At 38.4% G+C, this 26,238-nt stretch overlaps 1 protein-coding gene and 1 long non-coding RNA gene across 2 annotated transcripts in view; one reads left to right on the forward strand and one right to left on the reverse strand.

Annotated features, from left to right (window-relative positions):
* TET2 (tet methylcytosine dioxygenase 2) overlaps nucleotides 1-2,367 on the forward strand; it is an 87,299-nt gene extending 84,932 nt beyond the window's left edge. Inside the window, exon 10 of the mRNA XM_006119316.4 lies at nucleotides 705-2,367. Coding sequence (XP_006119378.2) covers nucleotides 705-2,107 — 1,403 coding nt within the window. The 3' untranslated portion in view covers nucleotides 2,108-2,367. The remainder of the gene's footprint in view (nucleotides 1-704) is intronic.
* Nucleotides 1-25,991, reverse strand: part of LOC142829555 (uncharacterized) — a 38,667-nt gene extending 12,676 nt beyond the window's left edge. The window contains exons 1-2 of the long non-coding RNA XR_012904058.1: nucleotides 25,966-25,991; nucleotides 22,571-22,641 (exon numbers count right to left, since the gene is read on the reverse strand). This is a non-coding gene — a long non-coding RNA (uncharacterized LOC142829555). The remainder of the gene's footprint in view (nucleotides 1-22,570; nucleotides 22,642-25,965) is intronic.
* Between the last annotated feature and the right edge of the window lie 247 nt (nucleotides 25,992-26,238).

Below are 26,238 nucleotides of genomic sequence, written 5' to 3' on the forward strand. Positions count from 1 at the left end.
AGAACCTGGGGATCACAGTGGAGATGAAGTTTGATATGAGTCAACAGTGTGCCTTTGTTGCCAAAAAGGCTAATGGCATATTGGGCTGCACTGGAGCCAACAGCTGGAAGGAAGTATTATTCCCCTCTGTTTGGCACTGGTGAGATCACATCTGGAGTATCGCATCCAATTTTGAAGAAGTCCAGTGGAGGGCAATGAAAATGACCATTGGGCTGGGGCACACAACTTATTAGGAGAGCCTGTGGAAACTGCAGAAGAGAAGAGTAAGAGGGGCCTTCAACTATTTCTTCCAAAGAAGATAGAGCTAGACTGTTCTCACTGGTGGCAAGTGACAGAACAAGGAAGAATGGTCACAAGTAGCAGAGGTCTAGGGTGGATAATAGGAAAAACTATTTCACTAAGAGGGTGGTGAAGCACTCAAATGGGTTACCTAAGAAGAGGTTTTTAAGGCTTAGCTTATCAAAGCCTGGGCTGGAATGATACATTTAGGGTTGGTCCTGCTTCGAGCAAGGGATTGATCTAGATGACCTCCTGAGGTCTCCCTAATTTTCTATTATTCTCTTATTCTAACTGTAAAAGGAAAATTATCTGTGGTTCTAGAAAGAGATTCTTCTCTTTATATAGGTAGAAAATGTAATGGAAATTGCTTTGGTGTTTTATCTAAAGTCAATGTAAAATTATTTTTTTTCTTTTCACATCTACAGATCTTTTACGTCTTTCAGGACCAGCCCCGCTACAACAGCAGCAACATCAACAACGTACTCGCACTAACAGCCCTCAGTCAAATCCTATAAACTCTTACACTGGTTCAAGTCCTGCAAATCTTTATATGAGGCTGCCTAATACAGCTAATGCTTATCCAAGCTCTTCATATACTTCAGATCTCTATGGAGGGTCCAACACCATGAACCTTTATACAACCTCATCACAGCCTGCAGGGTCTTATTTGAATTCTTCCAATCCTATGAACCCTTATTCAGGATCATTAAGTCAAAATAACCAATATCCACCTTACCAATGCAATGGAAACATGCCAATGGACAACTGCCCCTCCTACTTGGGTTCTTACCCTTCACAACCTCAACACTTGGACTTGTATAGGTATCAGAGCCAAGACCCTTTATCTAAATTAAGTCTGCCACCCATTCATACACTATACCAGCATAGATTTGGGAATAACCAGAGTTTTGGTCCCAAGTACTTGAATTATGGAAACCAAAATATGCAGGTAGACTCTTTCAATAATTGCACCAGTAGACCAAATGTACATCATACAGGGTCTTTTTCCCCTTACTCCACCCACGAGGCTGACAGCCACTTTATGGATGTTGCCTCCAGATTAAAATCTAATTTTACTAATCCAAGTGTGAACTATACTTCCATAAATAAAAATGGTGAACCTCACCTACACCCACCTTCACATTTAGCACATGATTACCACTCAGCTTCAAATATATTCAGTGGTCCTCCTCATTCACTACATCTCCAAAATAAGGATAGTGAAATGACTTCACACATAGCTAATGGGTTGTCTAATATGCTTCCAGGTCTTAACCATGATAGGACTATTCCTCAACATGGTTTAAATAAAAGTGATAGTCTGAATCCAGAAAAAGCAGAGGATCCCGAAGATGTCTGGTCAGATAGCGAGCACAGCTTTCTGGATCCAGATATTGGAGGAGTGGCAGTTGCTCCATCTCATGGGTCAATTCTCATTGAATGCGCAAAACGTGAGCTCCATGCAACGACCCCCTTGAAAAATCCCAACAGGAACCATCCTACCAGGATATCACTTGTCTTCTATCAACACAAGAGTATGAATGAGCCAAAACATGGTCTGGCTCTGTGGGAGGCAAAGATGGCTGAGAAGGCAAGAGAAAAAGAAGAGGAGTGTGAAAAATACGGTCCTGACTACGTGCCTCAAAAATCATATGGCAAAAAATCAAAGCGGGAGCCTATTGAATCACACGAACCCTCAGAACCAACATATATGCGCTTTGTCAAGTCTCTTGCACAAAGGACTATGTCAGTCACCACAAATTCCACAGTAACTACATCTCCATATGCCTTTACACGGGTTACAGGGCCTTACAACAGATATATATAACTTCATACCTTTGTTGGTTACCTCATTTTAAAAAACAACTTGTCGATAGAATAGTCATTTAGGTTGCGGGGGGGGGGGCGGGGCGGGAGGGAAAGAAACAGTATTTTCATTAGACTTGTCAGTGGAAAAACCTCAGCACACCAGCAGAAAGAGGTAATTTTACCACCATGTTTATTTTCCACTGACTTGTAAGTGGTCACAGATGGCATGTAGAAACAAGACCAAAGCATCCTATGCAACAAAAAAAAACAAAACAAAAACCTAAAAAAAGTGTTTTACAATTTACATTCAAAAACACTGGCTCCATTATTGGAAGGGAGAATCTGCAAATGTAATTTTTCCTTACAGTTTTGCACATCTGTGACCATTTCTAATAATATCAAGTTTGCATAGTCTTGGAACAGGAGCAAAAAATTAAAATACTGTAGTATTACAACAGCAGGAATCTTAAAATACCATCTGGTGCTGAATCTATGATGTACTGAAATACTGGAATTGTGGCTTTTTAACATGCAATTTTTACCGTAATCTTAATAGTGTCTTGATTTTATTTAACAAAATAGATACATATAGAACATAATGAATAGACAGCAAAAACACTGAATTTGTTTGGATATTCTAAAACATGGTGCTATCTAAGAAAATGGTGTCTTTATTATAACCGTTGACAGGTAAAGCCTTTATAATACTTTAAAATGTTAATGGTGTATTCAAATATCCTTGAACAACTGGGGGGGACCTTTTCATTCATGTTTGTATTAAATTTGCCTCTTACTAAAACATGCTTACTTTTTAACACATGGGAATTGAAGGCCTCTGGATTTTGCTCATCCAGTCAAGTCCTGGTTGAGGGACAATAATATTTAGAGATTTTTTTTTAAATAGTGTTTCAGAAGCACTTTGTCTAACTAAGCTTGGCAACTTGAACAGTGCTAAGGTACTAAGAAAGAAAGATTACTTTAATTTTAAAAAGCAAAGATTAATTTTTTTTAAATAAAAGCTTTTAAATACTTTTGGCTTTAGCCATACATCTGCTGGTGGACTACATATCCATTTTTAATAAGTAAGTTACAATAAAAATGGGGTTTACTGGATACAAGGGAATGCTTTAGTACACAAAACACATTTTATTGGTGCTCATCTCTCACAGCTATACTGTAACAGTTTTTTACAATTATTATGACAAATTCATTGCTCAAATGACTACAATTTTAAAGAGCAAATTTTATATTTACCACAGGTAATAATTAGCAGCATGTGACAGACTCTACAACTAGTTAGCTTAGGCTTCTGCTATTTCAAAAATATCTGTATGCTCTTCAGATAATTGGATGGCAGATTGCTTTTGTGTTGATAATTATGTACATTGTGGCGTATGTCATTTCTCAGTGTATGTGTCCTCTTTTCCAGGAAGATTAAGCAGACTGATGCCTACATAAAATGAATAAAGCAGGGTTAGTTCTGTGTGATTCCATTGATTAAATGGAGGGTAAAAGGCAGCTGGCTTGCTGTGGTGGTTTTAAATCATTGATTTCTATTAAAAAAAAGATCAAATGTTGTATAGTAAATTAAATTGTAAACAAAATCTTCTTTTTGTAACACAATGCTTTAGTATTTTAGTACTGTAAAATTATATATACACACACACACACTTATATTATATATATACACACCTATATATATTTGGGTTTGAAGCTGAATTCACATGATGGTGCTACTCAGCCTGCTACAAATATATCATAATGTGAGCTAAAAAAATACATTAAAAGAATTGAGTGATGTTCCTACCTGTCATATACCTCAACACTAGTTTGGCAGTAGGATATTGAACTATTGAACTGAGAGTGAAAGTTTATAATATTGTATACCACCCTACCCCCTTAGCCTTCAAAAAATACCTTTTTTCTCAGTACTTGATATTTTAGCAAGTATAACTTGAACTTCAACCTTTTTATTTCCTACAAATTCAGGGATATTTCAGCTCATGTTCTCCTTATGCCAACATGTTGTCACCTGTGTGTATGTAAAGCTGTTGTAGGTTAATAAATATATTATTCTTGTGGGTTTTATTTTTATTTTTTCAGGGATTTAACTCTTCTCTTTTGAATCCCTCTTCTACTTTAATTTGTATGTGTATTGACGTAACAAACTAATTTTGTAAATTTGTTAGCTCTTTTTATTGTAATGAAAGTGTTTTAAAGTTTTAGACTGTTTTGCCTATTTCAAACAAAGAAAGAAAGTAGAATGCACTGAGCAATTAAAGGGAAAATTGTAAGGCAGAGGTTTGGCAAGTGACCGTTTGCTAGAGTGTTTCAAATCACTCTCTAAACAAGGCTTCTGGGATACTGTAATGATTAAAATAATTTTTTTAAAGGTACAGTCTGTATGAGGGCTTCCCTAAACAAGCAGACCTCCATCACTTAGATATTTGTTGTGCAATATACTGTAAGATTGATCTAAAGACATGTTGTCTAGTAGAATTACAAACTAATTCTATTCAATGAAAGGAGGCCTTTTTGGTTTTATTGGTCAAATATTTATATTATGACAATTTAAATTCTTAGTATGTGGCTTTACCCACTGTAAATACAAACTTTTTTTTTAAAAAAAAGTTTGTTTTTCATTGAAACAGGAGTTTCAAGGTTTTAAAACCTTAACTGTACTTTCCTTGCATATTAGGTTAATTAAATCATTTTAACATTTAATCTCTTGATTTTTTTATTTGAATCATTTTCATCATGCCATCCATAATAGATGTTTGGTTATATACCATTCACTGTCATTTGCCAAACTGCTGGCAAACAATAGCAGGAAGCTTAGTTGGAGATTCAATTATGTATTGTAAATACCTGAACTGTAATTTTTGGTGTACAGAACCCTGCCTCAGAATGAATGAAAAAGCAGACATAAAATTGTGTGTATAGGATTATCAGGTTGACTATAGCCATACTTGAAGATGCTTCTGAGTGGTGTCAACTTTACTTGAATGAATTTTTCATCTTGATTGACGCACAGTGGTGTAAAGTTCACATATAAAGCTAGTGGTTAACTTGTGTAGGAAACTTTAGCAGTTTGACACTAAGATAATGAACTTCTCTGTGTGTTTTCCATGCTTATGTTGTACCCTTTTTTTTTAAACTTTAGTTTCACTCATTTTCATGAAATGTTTGATAAGTCTATAAAAATCTGAGGATGGTTATAAATACTGTAAGTATTGTAATGTAATGAATGCAGGTTATTTGAAAGCTGTTTATTATTATATCATTCCTGATAACTCTGAGATGTGGGTGTTTTTAATAAAATTTATATTTATTTAATGCACTCAAAGTCTGTCTTGCAGAAACTTATATTTCATGATGAATAATTTTTACAAGCATATACAGTCAACAATAGAGTGTATACAGTTCTGGTTTCCTCAGGTTAAGGAAAAGGCCAGTAAACTGAAAAGGATTTGAAGAAGCCAATTAAAAATGATTAAACAGTAGCAGAAATTTGGAGAAACTAGAGTTAAATAGGTATTGCTTTGCTAAATGCAACATTAACTGTCAATAAATAGTTAACATTTGTAGCCACCAAAGAAAAAGGAAGATTATTTCAAGTGTGCTAACAAGAATGGTCTAATTACTCCAGATACAGTTGAGTACAAGTAAATGTAGCCTGAACCTGAGAGGAAAAAAAAAAATCTAACGGTCTGTTTACAATCTAAAACTGATTGTTCTGGAAGGTGCAAGGGTTCATTCATTTAGAGACTTGACAAAACACAAAAGCGACGAAGAGTCCTGTGGCACCTTATAGACTAACTGAAGTGTAGGAGCATAAGCTTTCGTGGGCAAAGACCCACTTCGTCAGATGCATCTGACGAAGTGGGTCTTTGCCCACGAAAGCTTATGCTCCTACACTTCAGTTAGTCTATAAGGTGCCACAGGACTCTTCGTCGCTTTTGCAGATTCAGACTAACACGGCTACCCCTCTGATACTTGACAAAACACAGGGGACTTCACTGACACCTGTTTAGGAGCTCGCTAAGAAAATTTTGTTAAGGGAATAATCCCTGACTGTATTGGTGTAAGAACAAAACTATAGCCATACTAAGTCAAACCAATGGTCCATCTGGCCCAGTGGTCACCAACCAGTAGATCAGGATCTATCGGTAGGTCTTGGAGCCTCTGACAGGTGATCCTGACTGGTTTGGCTGGGAGGCTATCAAGCACTGCAACTTCAGTTGCCCCTTCACCCACTGTCATGCTGCCCCCCTGGGAGCCCTCTGCTTGCTATGCAGGGTGTGGGAAGGAGAAGAGGGGGGTGCTGATGTCAGGATGTTCCTCCTACCCCCATTTCTACACCCTGTCTCCACACTGAGAAAAAGGGGATGGAGGGAGGTTGGCAATGAAAAAATCTGTCACTCTCACACACTGGGCGTGTCTCTGTCATTCTCACAAACACACACTGTCCTTCGCTCTCATCTCCCGACCCAACACATACGTAGGGGGTTGTTGTTACTCCTTTTACTGCTTGCAAAGTGTGTTAGTTTTGATTTTTGACTGGTCTGTGCATTTCATCATTTTCATTTCTGTCTTACACTTAAATTTAATTCTTTGAGTAGTGAGTTCTAAAATGCCTGACCTGTCGTGGCAGTGTACTTATCCCTGTGGTAATTGCTGCTCAGGGAAGTGGCTGGCATGTCCCTGAAGCTCCTGAGAAGTGCAGAGCAGGGGGTCTTCACATGGCATCCTTGCCTGCAGACACTCCTGGAGCTCCCATTGATCAGTAATGGGGAACTGTGGTCAGTAGAAGCTGTGAGCATAGTGCCTGTAGATGAGGGGCAATACATGGTGCAATGGAGCCATTGCTGTACATGCTAGCTGCTTTCAGGAGTGGTGCAGGGCCAGGGCAGGAGTAAGCCTTCCTTAACCACACTGCTCCACCACCTGGAAGCCATCTCTGTTAAATGGTGCCCATCCAGAGCCTGCTTCCTGAACCCCTGTCCCAGCCCTGAACCCCTCCTGCACCAAACCTTCTGCCCCAGATATGAGTCCCTCTGCACTCAAACCCCTTCCAAGAACTTGCACCCTGAAACTCCTCCTGCACCCCAATCCCCCACCCTGGGCTAAGCTTTGAGCCCCTCTCATACTCTGAACCCCTTTGGCCAAAGACCAGAGCCTGCAACCCAACCCTCCACCCCAGCCTGGTGAAAGTGAGTGAGGTTTGGGGAGGAAGAGGGATGGAATGAGCAGGGCCTCAGAGAAGAGCTGGAGCAGGGGCAGGGCCTCAAAGGGGCAGGAAGGAAGTGGGGCAAGAGTATTTGGTTTTGAGGTAGATCTTACATCACTTACATTGAAAATGTAATCTTGTGGTTAAAAAGGTTGGAGACCACTGGTCTAGCCCTTTAGTGAGGGGCTTTGTCAAAGATGTTCTGAAAGTCTAAATTAGGGTGGGGAACCTCCGGCCCAAGAACCGGACGTGGCCCTCAGCTTGCCTAGATCTGGCCCCTGAGGCTCAGGGCCCTTCCCAGCATTGGGGAGCCTGCACTCATGCTCCAGCCCCGCTCCCCCTCCCCCTCCCATCCGCCAGCCTACCATGGGGCTGGAGCACACAAGATCTACTAGGCTGGGCCCCCCTAGGCTCTCATGTGAGAAGAGAATGTGGGCAGTGTCTTTCTCCTTGTGATTCGGGGGCCACATCAATGAGGGTTTGGGGGGGTTTTTTGCTTCCCACTTTTGTATAGGCCCTGACTAATTTTTCTGTCAGTCATCGGCCCCCGACTCAAAAAAAGGTTCCGCACCCATGGTCTAAATACACTGTATCCACTGGCTCACCCTTATCCGCCTGTTTGTTTCCTCCCTCAAATAACTCTTGGAAAGCCACAAATAGATTGGAAACCACAAGTAGTCCTATGGCACCTTGGAGACTAACAAAAATGTATATAGTATCATGAGCTTTCATGGGCAAAACCCCTTCTTCAGATGGGCTGGGAAATTACAGATTGGTAAGGCATGGTTTTCCCTTAAAAATGGTGTGTTGACTCCTCCCCAACATATCATATGTACGAGTCCTGGTGACTTAGACATATCGGTTTATTCCAAACTCTCCTACTCTGTTGACACCTCAATCTGGGACAACTCCTTAGATTGGTCATCTAAAAAGAATAGCTCAAGTGAAGAATCTCCCTCACATGCTCTATCTACAGTGAAGACTGATGCAAAAAAATTCATATGGCTTCTCTGCAACAGCCTTGTCTTCCTTGCATGCTCCTTTAGCAACTCAGTCACCCATAGGCCCCTCTGATTGGTAGGATTTCTACTTCTGATGTACTTAACAATGTAGCCAAATGCAAGGTATGTAGGCCATATTTACAATGGAGAATTGTATTGAGGGAAGCAGACTTTTGAGGGTTGTTCACAAGGGATAATTAGCAGACCAGGCACTCCCAGCGAAAATGAGTAATGCAGTCTTTGAATTCATGAACAGGGAATCTCAAGCAGGAGTAGGAAAGTTATATTACCTCTTTATTTGGCATTGGTGAGACTGATTTTGGGATTTTGAGGCCAGTCCTGCATTAATGATAACTGTATCATTTCCATCTAGTAATGGACCAATTTGATTGTTAGGATTCTGTTTGTTCCTAACTATGTTGGCCATAGAGTTTCTTTTTCCTTTTTATTCCTTATTAATTTTCTACAATTCCTAGCTTATGGTTTATATTCATTACTATCAATTTCCTCTTTCTTCTATTTGTTATAGATTCTCCATTGCATTCACTTCCCCTCTAAGTTAGGTTGATTTTTATTAACCAGTGCAGCCTTCTTTTACAATGTTACTTTTGGGTACCCAATAAAGGTTACTTACACAATTCTCAATGATCATTCACATTTTTCTGTTTGAGTTCTTCTTCTCCAACTTATTTGGCTCATAATTGTTTTCAGCTTTGTGAAAATGGCCCTTTTAAAGGTGTTTTTTTTTAAATAGGGTTGGACTTTATTCTGTTCACAACAATAAATGTGATCAAATCAATCACTTTTTCAAATCTACACTAATTTTTAGTTCTGTAATCAATTTCTCTGTATCTGTCTAGATAAGGTCCAATATAGAATTCCCCCATATTGGATGCAACATTTGTTTAGGAAATCTATAATATTTAGAAATTCCAAGGATATTTTAGTCCTGCCAGGATATAGAATTCAAAAGCAATTACAGTGATTTTGCTGAAACTTCTGAGATAATATCCAGCTTGCAAATATCAGTCACAAAGAAAGTTGTGACCTATTACAAGTGGAAGACTTTATCCCAGCATTAATTTAAGAAATACAGTAGGAAATATTTTAAAAACAAAATCTTTTTGCTTCATGCACCACAGAATGGAGAAATTAGATTCTGGATTCAAATGTGTAGCTTGTAACTCAGGCCTATCTCTATATATTAAAGATATACATGCTACCTTTTATTCAGGTCTTGAACTCAAAGAGGTCATTCCAATGAGCAGAAGTGTTTAGGTGTTCACAGAACTGGGTGCCCCAGGTTTTTTCTGTGGTTATGTTATGCATATTTTTATTGCTGTGCTGAAGTTTACTTCAATTCAACGAGTACAGAGGTTAAAAGTGATAAATTTCAATTTGCCAGTGAATTAATACTCTTATTTAACTAATATAAGAACTTGGCCTAAAAATATGCATCTGACATTTCATTCCCACCCAATTACTTCTGCCTTATGCAGAACTAATCATTTTGTTCTTTGAGACATACAATAGTTGACAACTTTATCTCAGAGAGAGCGGCCTGACCATTTTATTTTTTCACAAGAGCCAACTGACAGTTTCTCCCATCACTTACCACCGGACATTTTGTTTTCCAGCTGAGCTCATGTATTTAAGCAAGTTCCTTCATTTTTGGTCTGTGATTTTTTCTCTCTCTCTTTGCTTTGTTAAAATAAATATTGTGAAAGGAATTAACTGCTTATGATAGTTCAACAAAATTAACTAAACTTTATGTTCTGCCTAATAGTGACCTACAAAGGGAAAGTGAGTTAGGATTATATAAAAAAGGCCTGAGAATGGAGAAGGTTTGCTGTTTGGTGAGTTTTTCAATATTTTTCACTGCTTTCAAATACAAAACAAACAAAATCCCCAACTGTTATGAAACATAAGCTAAGCCGTGTCTTTATTAACGACCCACCACCATCACTTTCTGCTATTCTTCAGTTAAGGAGACAGAATTTCAATTCACATGTATTGAGTTCTCCGAAGAGTGTTACAGAAAAATCAGATGTGACATTTCTGATAGTAAAAGTAATAAGCAATAACTATAAATCAAACTATATTTATAAATAAAATAAACATTTCAGCCCTTATTTATGCATCATGAGAAGAACATTATGATGCAAAAGAAGTCATAAAACCCTTCATGAAGCTCTCTTCTTAAAAACATGACTCCTTTCAATTTAACTAGCATTGGAATCGAACAGAATATAGACTCATAGACTTCAAGACCAGAAAGGACATCATAAACATCTAGTCTGGCCTCCTGCATATTGCTGACCACAGGACCTTTGAGTTCAACTTTTGCAACTGTGTTTTAATTTAAAATATCCTGCGTTTCTCTCTTTGAATTTCTAACAAACTCATAGTCAAAATCAATCATTGGTCTCCACTAGGATCTTGCAGTGAATTCACTATTTCAATGTGAAACACACATTTTTTTTAGTTAAAACACAGCCTCAGTTTATGTTAAAACATAAGCTCCTAAATCACTTATCCAGTATCTGACAGCTTTGGTTGGTTGGTTGGTTTTCAGAGGAGGGATTCCTTTAGTTCCTACTGTTTTTAATTATTTGAATTGCATTTAAATATGGAATGGTCTGCCTCCTTAATTTTTGTACTCCAGTTGCAATTATTTGTAAAAAAAAATAACAGCACCATTATCTTTCTATATGTAAACTTTAATGCAGAACATCTCAAAGAGATTTAGCTGGTGGGGAGAGGGTGGTTTAAAGCATGAACCTGCTCTGGGAAAGGACTGTAAATGTGGTATCATGGGGTTCTCAGTTTGTCTCTCACTGATTTCTGTATTTAACTTCCTTAGTTTACAAGTGGAAATATTTTTCCTCCTAATCTTTCTTTTAATTCACCTACACTGGACTCCATAGGGCAAATGTACTCCTCAAGATACTGGTGCAACCCAAGGTGCCCCTTCAATGGCTTTATAACTGAATAACACTTTAAAGCTCTGTTTCTATACAAAAGGGAAGAGAATCCAAAGCTCTCTACTGTGTTGTCTCTTCAGTTTCGCTAGCAGGAATTAAAATATACTTTTGTTGTTGAAATCCAACAGATGTGACTGCATCCACATAAAGGGAGCAGATCCTTTGGTGAAAAGATCTCCTTTTTTTCACATTTATTTTCCAAGGTAGAAGGAACCTCAGCCTCATGTTTCAAACACCCAGATTCCCTGCAAACAGAAGTTCAAATCACAGTAGGGTTCACTCAGTCCTTTCTCCTTCCAAGTCAAAAGGATTTCATGTGGATTTTGCAGAAAAGGCCTTTAAACTATGCCCTGTCTTTTTTACATGTAATCTAAAGAAGGCACTGTTCTTTTAATCCCACTAGGTCTTGGCCAAATCACTCTCCCCACTCACGCCATTGCTATGTTGTATATTGATTGGATACTACCCTCCATATGGGAGAATGCATTTTAGTGGATATTTAGGCCACACCTAGACATACTGCATTGGAAATTGATCTTCTAGCATTCATTTTAGTGGGTCTAGTAAAGGAGCTATCACTCCCTCGTCTGCAGTGATATGTGTCAATTAGCCAAGAGTAAGGGAAGTCAACAGGAACCCATCAACCTCCCACTGCAGAGACGGCACCAAGCTCTGCTTAAGGTACGTCAACTCCAGCTACATTATTTATGTAGCTAAAATTTCATACCTTAAGCTGACCTTCCAGGACTAGTATAGATATCTTACAATCTATAGCAACTGGAATATGCTAGGCTGTCATTCACCAATGACAGGTCTACTTCAGGTAAAAAAGAAATTATATTGCGATATAGGGAGCAGTTAGATGTTTTAGGCACAGACTGGCAATCAGAACATTCTGGATTCTAATCCTCACTTTCACATTAATGCCACCAGTGACTTGGGGCAAGATACTTCACTTCTGTCTCAAATTCCCCGGCTCTTGTGAAAAATAAGTGGATAGGAACCATAAAGCACTCGGGCCTTGAAAAGAATGGTAAGTGTCCGGTCCTTCTGAAGCCTTAGGCCCTACATACCAACTGATAGAACCAAGGATGTAATGTTAGGACAGGCGATTGTTGCAACAATAAACCTCCACTGCTATGGTGCCTGCTTAATGGTGACAATATAGAGGACAGAAAAATTACAATGAGATTTTAAAAGGCTTTTTATGGTGTACTATAATATAGAAATTCTCTACAGTATGAATTCTAGAAATCAAAGAAAATGAGACAAAGTTGTGTTTCTGTCAGCTGTCTACTTAAAGGACACTGAACTGCTTGCAGATTTGTCATCTTTATTTTCAGCTGATGGCGCTCATGTTGAGTTAGCAGTATCATGTACTTTTCAGTGTTCACCAACAGTGTCATGGTTGCTATGAGATCATGTTACATTCAGAACAAAGCTGAATATTTAAATGTGGTTTTGATAACAAAGAATTCACTTTAAAAATAGCCATCTTATTTAGCTCTCCTTCTGTATTGTCTGCAACTTCTTACGGTGAATGAAAAAAACATTTCCTCCACTGCTGTGCTTATTATTGCTATTTACCAAATATGGCTTTGTCACCACAACCACCTATTCCCAATTGAACTTGAAATTAAGTAAATAAATTAATCAATAAAATCAAAGGTTTAGCTAATTTCTTTATCTAGGCATCACTCACATTGATTCCTCCCCTATAGACCTCTCAGAAAATAACTGGCTAATAAACCTGTCCTCTCGCCGATGGTTAACTTCGCAGTCTCAATGCAGAAAATGTTATAGGGCTTGTGTAAGTAGAGTCTTTACCTCACCAACTGCACAGAAGCATTTTACAATAGAACATGTAGGAATCAGGCCATTTGCTATTTATGTAAATTTTAACTGATTTTTTTAACTATTAACTTTTCCTTTGTTAATATTAATGAATGTTTGGGAGAGGTCCTTAGAGTCCATCTTATGAGACAAAGATGAGACAGTCCAGCAGTTCTGTTAGGAGAATGGGTTTGGTAACAAATTAGGATGTTATAGCTTGATTGCAAAAAGAAATAGAAGGAAACAGAGTAGATGGGAGGAAACATTTTGCACTTAAACAAAGAGCTTCTAAGTACTAGCTATGGGGGGGAAGCCTTAAATTATCTTCCAGAAATAACTAAGATAAGAAAATCATGTGGTTTCCTCAGAGGAGGGCTTTTTCTAAGTATGGCTGTGATGCCGGAAGCATTTACACATGTGCTTAAGAGACTGTCCATAAATTACATGATACATTAGAGTGTGGGTCCTTCATTTTGCATGGATTTTTTTCCCAGTGTTACCAACTAGTGTTGGAAAGGGTGGGTGGAAAGCCCCAAACTTCATACACACAAGTAGTACAATTGATTTTACTGGGTCTATCCAAATACATAACGTTAAGCACATGTGTAAGTTCTTGCAGAAGAGGACTAATATATGCCTTTTGAGATAAGAGTATCAGCTGCTAGTTTCCTCCCTGAAAAAGACCCCATTCTTTCAGTTACAGCTGGGATATATGATAAATGTGCTTTCTGAGTGGGACTAATTGCTTCTTTATATAAATCTCACCACACAATTTATTGGTTTTGTTTCAAAAAAAGAACATTACACTCATCTAATTTTTTTATATGAATGCATATAAAATATGACCCAAAACCCAGATTCCCTACAGATCCCTATTAACTATTGTCTATTTGGTCACATCTGATTGCACAGCTTCAGTATGTCTGACTCGCCCCAAGTCAGAGACACTATGTCTGATATAAGGACTGTACTAATATTAGCTTCTAGTGGACAGCAAATTGACAGAGTTCCTACTCAATCAGCTAACATGGATACATTTGTTCACAATAAAAGGAACCTATGATATGTTCTCCCTTCTTCTCGTAACACTAAGAAGTGAAACTTGGCCTAAGCAGAAATTCTTGGGTGTAAAACCGGATCTTCTCAAAGTCTCCTCCTTCTGTCTTCAGGCTGACTATTTCTATTGTTCTTACCCTGAGCACCTTTTCAATGGATGGGGGAAACCGACTTGAGATAAACCCCCCTGTTCACTGGGACATTGCCCCTATATGTTATAGGAAGGCTGGGCACCCAGTCTCGTAAGATTGGATTGAATACTCCGGAGAGGGAGGACAATCCATGAATACTAGTCTGAAACTGGAGATCTAGGTTCAATTCCCTGTGGTTAAAGATTTCCTGTGTGACTTGGAGCAAGCTGCCGAGGCTTGGATCCACCAAACAATGTAAACATCGTGATCCCTGATTTTAGGTATCTAGAAAAATCCCAGGAACAACAGTGCAACCCACGAAACCTGAGTTAGGGGTCTATGATCCCTGTTCAGTGAATGGGGAGAGCGAGGCACCTCGGAATGTGATTCACCTCATGTGGAGAGCTATCTATGCTGGCCAAATGGAGATGCTGACAAGAAGTCTGTTCTCAGCTCTACCTCACTCACAAAGGCAGGTGCTTAAATCTGGCTCACAGAACACTGCCACCCTCTGCTAGTGACCCACCACTAGGAACCCCTCTCCTAGAGTCAGGTGGCTTAGACACTGATGTCATAGCTTGTGAAAATGTGTTAAAAGCCTGTGTCACTCCCCACAAAATGGGAGGAGGTAGAGGGAGGGGATGATGGTATCCACATTATAACTTTTAGCATGATGGTTAGAACATATTCACATATTCATAAATGGTCTGGAAAAGGATGAACAGAGAAGTGGCAAAATTTGTGGATCACGCAAAATTACTTCCAATAGTTAAGTCCAAAGCAGAGTGCTAAGAGTTACAAAGGGATCTCACATAACTGGTTGACTGGACAACAAAATGTCAGATGAATTTCAATGTTGATAAGTACAAAATAATGGAAAACATAATCTAAACTATACATATAAAATGATAAAGTCTAGATTAGCAGTTATAACTCAAGAAAGATCTTGGAGTTATTGTGGATACTTCTTTGAAAACAAAAAAACTTACCAAATTTTAAAGACAGAAAATGTCATAATGCCACCATATAAACCCATATTATGCCCATACCTTGAAATTGTCATGGCTCTGTTCATCCAATCTAAAAGAGAATATTAGAATTTGAAAAGATACAGATAAAGGCAACAAAAATGATTAGGAGTATGGAACAACTTTCCTGAGAGTAGTAAAAAAGACGGATTATTCATTTCAGAAAAAAGATGACTAATAGGGATATGACAAAGTTGTATAAAATCATGAATGATATGGAGAAAGTGTACAGAGAAGTGTTATTTATCCCTTCGCATAACACAAGAATCAGGGGTCAACCAATAAAATGAATAAACATCAGGTTTAAAATAATCATTAGGAAGTACTTCTTCACACATAGTACAGTCAGTCTGCAGAACTCATTGCCAAGGGATGTTGTGAAGTCCAAAAATATAACTGGATTTAAAAAAAGCATTAGGTCAATTAGTGATTAATAGTCAAAATGGCCATGGATGTAAAATCATGCTCTGGGTATCCCTAAACTTCTATTTGCCGATAGAAGGGTCTGGACAAATAGGGAATGATCACTCAGTAATTGCCCTGTTCTGTTCATACAGGATACAGGGCTAGATAGGCCATTGGTCTGACCCAGTATGGGTGTTCTTATGGTCTTATATTCACTTCCCTATGTCACCGAGATGACATGTTACAGATCGTTAAGTGCTCAGATAATTTGGTAATGTGGATCAATGTACTGTATGTACTTTAGCTGGAAATGGAGGAGTTTGGTTTCTGTTTCTGCTCATGCTAACTCTGGAGTAGCTCTAATCAATTTGCCAGCCCATGTGGAAAAGTATTTTTAGCATATCCCTCCTCAGCGGCCAAGCAAAACAAAAACAAAAAGAACCTCACAACACATCTCTTCCATCAGCAGAATAAAAAAAAAGGCTGGTGCACAGGGTGACCACTCCTAGAACCAGACCTGTGAAAATTATATCATTTTCACATTTGCAACTTTACCCCTACGGAAAAAATCTTGCTATCTGGACATGTCTTTTTCCCAACGCCTTCAGCCCTGAGGAAGGGGTTTGCTTTTGGAGTTGCTTCCTTATTGGCATACTCTCCCCACACCCTACAAAAATTATGGTTTGCTGTCAATCAATATCTGACGGGCCAGGGGAGAAGAAAGTTCTCCAAAAAATCTTCCATTTCATCTAGCCCACCTCAAAACACGTACAGACAAAAATAGCTGCTCAGCGTGTGTGGAAAATTGTTTTACTAAATGTGGAGGGAAAAGCATCGATTCAAACTCATGGACCTGAGAAGCTGAAATTGCAGAGAGTTGCCATTAGTACTCTTGCTGCTGTGAAATCTGAAAAGTGAAATGGTTGCTCATTCGGAGGCACATAAAGGCAATGAAGGAAGCCCAAATTACTTTTCTGAATTTCTTTTCACTTCAGTTATAATTGGGCACCCCAAGGTATTCTGTTCTCAGACACAGTGATGAGCAGTCAGAACTGTCACCGCATATATAGAAGATATCACAGAAATGACGGCCTGGGCAACTTTTAAATTGATTTCTCATAATGTGATCAATAAAATATTTTAGTATGGCCAATGAAATCCTGTGCACATCACCAGGAGATAGGAAAGATGCTGTCATCTGTCTGCAAAAGAACAAATATAGATCTGCTGACCTGTTGCTAATAAAGATCTATAGCAAATTATTTCTTTCCTGATGCCTAATGATACCTCAACTAGTACTTTATTGGCCAGCTTAGAGGAAGTATTGGCTGGAAATAACTTCCAACTGGAAAAGTGCCACACAGTTCTACAAAAGCATAGATTGTTGTCCGCAACAATAAATTTTAATGCAAGAATAGTCTCCAGCTCTATGTACACACTGTCTGTCTTCATTTTTTGAAGCTAGTTGTAAAAAGTTGCTAAACAAAATATTCCGTCATGCAAAACTTTTCTGAGCCTCCTTCATGAGCTAACGGAAATGTCTCACAGAAACTGAAACACCACAAAGAAGTTCATGTAAAATTTCTTTGCCAACTCCATGGGCATTAAAGGCATCATCATTACCACATGGTGACAGAAAATACCAAAGAATACTTGAATATTTTCCCTAGATAATGAGGATGTAGTCAAGGCAAAAAGATTGTCCACTTTAATTCTTAAAGGACTTAAATGCGCATTTGTTTAATCTCAGAGTCAAAACAAGTTAATAAAAAAATAAAGCTTTTTTTTCTGAAGTCTTAACTCCAAATATTCAAAAGGCAGCCACCAATGTGGTTCTCTTGGAAAGAGAAACCTATGAAACTTTGTAAAAGGTCTAGAATTCCAGAGCGAGCAGGGATTATGTGCCAAAAATTATTAGTGAATTTGGAGCACCTCCACTTCTGAATGTGTAATTTTGTGATAGATTCAAAATTCTAAGGGCACTATATGTGAAAGAAAGCACAGAATCAAATGAAGTAAAAAAATCATAAATCAACCAAACCGTACCATACAATCTCTATGGATAGAAACTCCATGTTTGAATAATACAGAGTGTAGCAGTAAGAATATACTGTTGAATACTTGATTATTATGAAATGCTCAGGAAGATTAGAGAGGTTACAAAAACAGAAAGTTCAATAATTATGGGTGATTTCAACTATCCCTATATTGACCTGTCACCTCAGGACATAAAAATTGTAGGCACTATTTAATTTCTTTCTTCGATCAGCTAATTCTGGAACCCATAAGAGCAGAGGCATTTCTTCAGGAACTGGTCCAATTGGTTGTAAATAGCACCCATAATGTAACTGAATTTAAACAGGCCAGAAGAGGGGGCAAGAGGTATCAAAGAAGCCCATTCACTGTGGCACCTAACTTCAAGAGCATAAGAAGGGCCATACTGGATTAGACCAAAGATCCATCGAGTCCAGTATCCTGTCTTCCAATAGATGCCCCAAAGGGAGTGAACAAAACAGGGAATGATCAAGCAAACCTTCTCCCATCACCCATTCCCTGCCTCTGACAGAGGCTAGGGACACCATTCCTACCCATCCCAGCTAATAGCTATTGATGGATCTAATCTCCATGAATGTATCTAGTTCTTTATTGAACCCCATTATATTCCTGGTCATCACAACCTCCTCTGGCAAGGAGTTCCACAGGCTGACCATGCACTTTGTGAAGAAAAACTTCTTTTTGTTTATTTTAAATCTGCTACCTATTAATTTCATTTGGTGAAAGAGGAAAACTACACAAAAATGATGAAGCTAGCTAAATGGAAATTAGAACTAAGTTACAAGAGTGAAATGCCTGCAAGCTTCGTGGAAAAATCTAAAACCACCACACCACAATAGAGGCTCTATTTTTTTTTAAAGTAAAAGACTAAAATAATGTGCTATTTATGGCTAACCAAGAGAGTAGAAGAGACTGAGGCAAAAAGGTATTCTTTAGAAATTGGAAATCAAATTCTACTGAGGAAAATAGAAGCAGCATAAACTCTGGCAAGACTAGTGTACAAATATAATTAGGCCAACTTCACTACAGAGGATGTAGCAGATTCCCCCACACTTGAGCCAGTCTTTCCAGGTGACCAATTTAAGGAATTGTCCCAGACTGAGAAATCAGTAGGAAAGGTTTGGGGAAGAAATGATACATTAAACAGTATTAAATCACCATGTCCAGATGGTACTCACCCAAGGGTTCTGAAGATAAACCACAGAGGGGCTGACAGAACTACTGGGCCCCTAAGCAAGATGGGGAAGTGGGAGTGGGGCAAGGTAGCCTCTCCTGCCAACTCTTTATCGCTGCCTGAAGCACATCGCCAGGTTCCAGCAGTGATTTAAAAGGCCCATGGCTCTGATCACCTTTGCTGCCATAGTACCAGCAGCGGCGGCCAGGTGCCCTGGCATCTTTTGAATTGCTCAGCCCTGGGGCAGCTGCCTCCTTTGCCCTCAACCCCCGTCAGTGGGCATGGAAATCCAACGTGAAAGTGCAGAACTATGATACGTAACCTATCACTTAAACCAGCCTCTGAACCAGATGACTGGAAGATAGTTAATGCAACATCAATTTTTATTTTAAAGGCTCAGGAGGTGAGCCTGACATTTTCAGGCCAAAACAACGAGCAGTCCTATTGCACCTTAGGGGCTGAGAGATTTATATGGGCATAAGCTTGCATCCCCTAATAAATCTGTTAGCCTGTATCTGCAAAAACAATGAGGAGCTCTGTGGCACCTTAGAGACTAACACAGCTCCTCCTCTAAGAATTTTCAGGCCAGTAAGTTTACATTCAGTCCCAGGCAAACTGGTCGAAACTATAATAAAGTACAGAGTTATCAAACATAAACATAAGTTATTGGAGAAGGGGTAACATGTCTTTTGTAAAGGGAAATCATGCCACATCAATTCAACCAAATTATTTGAGGGGGTCAATAAATATATGAACAAGAGTGTTCCCATTGATATAGTGTGCTTGTATTTATAGGGTGCATAGATTTTTAGAAAGCCTTTGACAAGGTCCCACACAAAGACTCTTAAGAAAAGTTAGCATGGATCAATAATTGATTAAAAGACAGGAAACTCCAGGCAGGAATAAATGGGTAGTTTTCAGAAGAGGTAAAGAGTAGGGTCTCCAAGGATTTGGGACCAGTGCTGATTAATATATTCTTAAATGATCTGGAAAAACAATTAAGTGGCAAAGTTTACAGATCATACAAAATCACTGGAGATGGTAAAGTCCAAAGCAGAGTGTGAAGAGTTAAAAGGCATCTCACAAAACTGGGAGACAGGGCAGTAAAATGACTGATGATTTTCAATGCTGATTAATGCAAAGTAAAGTACATTGGAAAACATATTGCCAATTACACATCAATTGTTGAGGTCTTAATTAGCTGTTACAACTCTCTTGGAGTCATTTGCTGAAAACATCAGCTTCATGTGAGGCAGCAGTCAAAAAAGCTAACCAAATGTTAGGAGCTATTTGGAAAGGGATAGATAAGAGAACAGAAAACATCATATTGTCACTATTGAAATCATGGCACATCCACACTTTGAATACCACATTCAGTTCTGGTTGCCCCTCCTAAAAAAACTCGTATTAGGATTTGAAAAGGTACCGAGTAAAGCATCAAAATATATTAGGAATATAGAACAGCTTCCATAGGAGGAAAGATTTTAAAAAGACTGGAACTCTTCCTCTTTGGCAAGAGATAAACAATGAAGGATATGACATAGAATTATAAATTCACGAATTATTTGGAAAAAGTGAAAAGTATTACTTCCCCCTTCATGTACTACAAGGAACAGGGTCATCTGATGAAATTAATAGGCAGCAGGTTTAAAACAAACAAAAGGAAGTACTTCTTCACACAACATGCAATAAACCGGTGGAACTCATTGCCATGGGATGTGGTGAAGGGAACTTATTTGCCCTGTTCAGTTCATTCCCTCTGAAGCATATGCATTGGCCACTGTCAGAGGACACAAAACCGAGCTAGATGGAAAATTAGTCTGACTCAGTATAACTATTCTTTTGTTTTTATGTTAAAGAAAGGGTAAAAGGTATAGTTTGAGATGTGAACTCAGAGTCACCTATAGCAATACTATAGGAAGCTGGGTCAAAGGGAAAGGCGGCAACTTGTTTATAAGACAGTAATATTTATGCACTATAATAAAGGATCATGTATTTTACTGAACAGCAAGTTATCTGTTTAAATAATAATTTGACAAAGCACCTTCTATTTCTCCGGGCATTTACAAAGACACAAACACAAGCTATTAACTGATTACTACATACCCAAGAAATTCAGCCACCTCTAGGGTGAAACACATTGGTTTAGCATGGAAAGGGATTTTACAAACTGCAAGGGAAATTTAGGAAGCTAAAATGTAATTTTCAGAACTGGCCTCTAGCTGAATACGGGTATCATCACCCTCAGCAACTTAAGACCACTTGGCAAAACAACTGAAGGACCACAAGTAAACAGGCCTTTGGGGCTACATCTCAGCTGATGAAATTAATGAGGAATGGTATATGCAGTAAAAGGTCAAATTTTCTCATGGTTTATGATAACTTCTGCAGTAGCAGGCTTCCTGGTGGTAGAAAGACCATGGTAGAGACATCTCACAATGCAGCCACTGCCACCCAACCAGGAGGCAGTAAATCCTAATTAGAGGGTGAAATTGGCAAGGAAGGAGGTACGACTTAGGCACCCAGGGAAAAATGCTAATTCAACACACTTAAAACGTGAACTGCAGGGGTAAATAGTCCATCTAGTCACCACTGCAATATAAATAATAATTGTCCCTATTTGGGATTCTTAGGCATTTCTGCTACATGCATATATAACACCAACAACAGTGAAAACACTGCCTGACCTCCCTAGGGAGAAATCACTCTTCCCCTAGAAACTTTACATTTGAAATTAGCCAATCTTGATTGCAGTGTCCTGTGGATAAGCGAGAGAGACCAGGGAACAGACCACCACTAAGCTCACAGGATATTGCACTGTTCCCTGCTATTAAGCACTTTTTCCTGATTAATGTAAATAAGGCTGCTGAAAAACTTCAGATTGAAACAAGGCTTCAAGACACCATTTATTTTTAACCTTTTTTTCGCTACCATTATATGATTTTCCTTAAAAGCTGATGATTTCAGTACTTTGTTTTGCATTCCCTCTTCCCCACGTGCTCTTGTACTACTACTGACTATCAGTCAGAAGCAACACCCATTAGCTCCTGAGCAAGAAGCCATCAAGAAGATGAGTTACCATGATCACCTGCATTTATTCAGGAAGTCTGAGAAAATGCATTTCTCTACAATCTGTATTTCCAAATGAGGCCAGGCATGCATATTAGCTAATGTTTGCTAGATGGGGGGTTTAATTTCACAGTAGAAACAACAACTGAAGCACACCCCTTTGTGCCAAAGTGTCAGAAGCTAGCAGCATTTTTTTATTTTTTATTTTTTTTTTTTTTTTTTTTTGTTAGGTACCCCTCCCTCTCTAGGTAGCAACACAATAACTAGTTTAATAAATACATTTAATAAATACAAAACTCAAACTGCAACTGAAGATAAGGAAGGAGAAAATTCTTAGAAATTACACTTTAAAAAAACAAACTCTAAACTATACATTCAGAGGTCAAAATTCATAGTTACTTCAACATACCCAACAATGTGTTTTATCCAGAGAAGCATAACAACAGAAACTTTAAGGATATTCAGAGAATAATTTCATTCAATGTAAGTTGTAAACCAACAAATCAGATGACTCACCTTCAAATCCTTTCTTAAACCATGCCACCACATCCAGTCCTCAGTTTCTTTGTGTTTCATTTTCAGATGACCTGAAAATTTAAACAGAAGGTTGATGCATCCAGGCTAAAAGGCATAAAATAACTGGGTATCTAGTAAAAAGGTGATTTTCAAAGAGCAACATATTGAAAGTTAGGTTACAAAGAGAAAAAATGAACTTTGACTATAAAACAAAACTTTTTTTATGAACACCCATTTAAATACCATTTTATCCAGTTTGGATAAAGGAAGCCTTTTTAAAAATCAACAATATTTTAAAAAAATCCCTGAAACTGTCCAGAGATCTTTACACAAAAATTCTAGGAGAGCTTATTTCCTGGCATTTCTAAGATATCAAACAATTAAGGAAAAGGAGGAAATAAAGAAAAGAAACCACCACATAACCTAAAGAGCATCAGACCTTGTACAACATAAAAAGAGAGAAAAGGGGAAGCCCAAAGTTTCTTAAAAAATCTTTTGCAGACAAAAATGGCTCTTTAACAGAGATAAACTTCTAATAATGGTAAAATAGACCAGTACTGAGCACTTTAAAGATTTCATTGTAAGTGGCCTTAACACAGAAGATTGCCTAATAGGGTTGATATAAATTTCACGATATATTTATATATTCACCTTGGGTCACATTCTGCCAGCCTTACTCACACTGGCCTCGTCTATACTAAGATTTTTTAACACTTTTTGGTTAATATTGCTATTGCAGACAAGCACACTTAAGTAGTGCTTTACTGTGGGCCATCACACTGGTATCAGAATCTTATAAAAGCAAACACAACACTGGCCAAAAAGGAAGAAGATTTCCATTCCATCAAGTCTTTAAAAAAATACCTCATCATGGGAAATAATTGCAAGATACAACCCCACACTTACATATTGAGGAAGCAGTAAAAGTAGACATGGAATAAAGAAATCAGTAAAATTCAGATTACAAGTTACTTTACACTTTTTAGCTGGAACAGGACTAAATCTCATATGACAATCTATCCGAAATGACAATCTATCAGTTGTGCCCACAAAAGCTCATGATACCATCTACAGTTTTTGTGAGTCTCTAAGGTGCTGCAGTTTTTAAAAAAAAAAAACTCAGTTACAGACTAACATGGCTACCCCTCTGAAACTATCTGAAATGACTTAAGTCAGAAACAATTTAACTACAATCTTCTCATTTAGGGTTCCAAAATGTACCTTTCTATATAACAAGCTATGATTAAAAATTACAAAGTATCATAATTTGCAGGCATGAGATGTTCACCAGGGCCCTGATCCTACTGGCCAACATACATATGTGAGCCTTTGTGCCACTGTCAGAGGTGGGATACCAGACTAGATGTGCCATTTATCTATTCTGGAATGACAATTCCTGTGTCCTTACAATACAGGTGAAAAGGCAAAAACTGTATTTTATAGTATATGTATTCACGTATATCCTTCCTTCCCCCCCTTCGCCACACACACACAAACTCATTTAAAGTGTATTATGGTTGAGTAAATATGACATCCCCATCCACCCAAATTGGCAGAAGCCCATCAATAATAAATTATGGGATATCATTTAACTGTGCCTTAAAGCCAACACAGCATGTTTCCACTGACAGTGACAGAGTCTGCATCATCACAAGGAACTTCCTTCTGCCTCCCACTGATAAGGAAACACACTACTCACAACCCATTAATCTCCATTCACAGAGTAACACAAAACCTTAATCACAACCTCCTGCTTCTCCCATAAAAACATAACACCCCGCTCACTGAATCTGTGCACTTATTTCATATTTGCCCAGTCATAAACCTTTTTAAATTATTTTTTTCATTTATGGAATTGCTTCATTTTGGGCATGAGGGTCATGGATTGCCCCCACATTCCTGTGTCATGAAGGTACATGGAAAGAGTGAAAATATTTGAAATACGGAATATATGATTGAAATCAGGCTTTTTAACTGTTTTACTCAATTCACACACTGAGAAAAAATGCATAAAAGCAAGTTTTATAGCAAAAAACCCACCCTCACTATAATAGGCCATTAATTGTCTATTGTGCCACAAAATACATGTCACATGTGGTCATTTTATACACTTTTCAATGGCTTGTGACACAGTGTGCCTTAGTGAAGTAGCAGTTTCCTGTTGGTAGAGTTAGCTTCAGTGCACTTGTAAGTTAAGAACTGGCAGCCATTTTGAGTAAAGGAAAGCTGAGGTAAGGCTATAATGGTCAGGCTAGGCAAACAATGGTAAAGAACCTAATTACTTCCAATATACATTTGGAGGCAGTATATTATTAATACTCATTGCTATCATTTGTGCTTTTCAAATCAGCAAAAGGGTTGAGAAATAGGCCACAGTGAAAACTTCTTCAATATTTAGTTGTTTTAAAGGCTTTTGAGACACACTCACAAATTTAGTTGGAAAGCCTCTAGAAAAAGCTTCTGAGGGAGTAGCTCAGTTAGTCTGTAACAGGAAAAACTTTAAAAACAACAAATAATCTGGTAGCACTTTAAAAACTAACAAAACATATAGATGGTATCATGAGCTTGAGGACACACTGAGTCCTTCCTGCAAAAGAGAGATTGAATCCCTCCTTCAGGTGAGCGTCCCTACCCCCCCTTTGTTTTTCTGCATTATAAATCTCAAGCACTGACCCCTTTTCCTGAAGAACTTTGTCTTTTGGGAACCTAAATTCTGAGCTGTGGCTCGGTATCGTCCTAAAAGAAGGTTGGGGAAGTGCTAACAAGACAAATTTTCTTTTGCCTTACACCAGATGACACCTGTGCACAGTGGGTGCCACACACTGCCGTTTTGCTTTGGTAGCATTTTCACATCCACTTTGCACAGCTGTAAATAAGCATATAAAGTGGAGAAGGAGGCTCAGGAGTAAAGCAAAGCTATAATACCCTAAGTGCTGTGGAAATGACCATCCTAATACATAGAACAGTTACACTTAACAAGCTTTCCTTGTTTGTATTTGTCACTGTTGCTTCCCTTTACACACAAAAGTGTTATATTGTTCAATGTTAAATGAATTTCCTGTTGTGGACATTTCTCTCACCTTTACAATCTGAAACTGTGAAAGTCATTCCTTCCATTCATTCCAATTAACTGATTTACGTGGAATAAAACCTTCCTTTAATTGGCTTGGGTACTTTAACTGTAATTGCATGATCCTAACTTTTTTCTAGCCTGCCCCAGCCCCCATTTTTGCTGTCAGGACTAGTTGTGGGTCCAGTAAAAGTTTTTTTGCTTCCACCCACCCTGAAAGCATGCATGCACTTGCCCACACCTACATAATCACATTGAAGCAAGAGGTAGAAAGTAGCAGATATAGGAGCTGCTCTCCCCACCCAGCCTCAGGCCAAAGCTTTACCTGTGTGAGCACAAGCTCTCTCGCTCAGGGCAAAAAAGGGGGAGTTGCCTCTGTTAGTTTAGCCACAGCTAGTAACTGGTGCAGCTGCAGCAGTGCAAATAAAGAAATCCATGATTTACAAGAGTTAAAATTACCCAATACATTGGAACTAATCCCAAGCATAGGCAAGGCCTCAGTTTTATTTACTCCTGTGTTAAGATTAATACTAGTTTGACTCAGTGGCAGATTTAGAGTTAGTGGGACTCTATGTGCTCCTCCCTCTTAGAACCAAGC

Source organism: Pelodiscus sinensis, chromosome 5 (assembly GCF_049634645.1).
Source record: "Pelodiscus sinensis isolate JC-2024 chromosome 5, ASM4963464v1, whole genome shotgun sequence".
NCBI classification, from domain to species: domain Eukaryota; kingdom Metazoa; phylum Chordata; order Testudines; family Trionychidae; genus Pelodiscus; species Pelodiscus sinensis.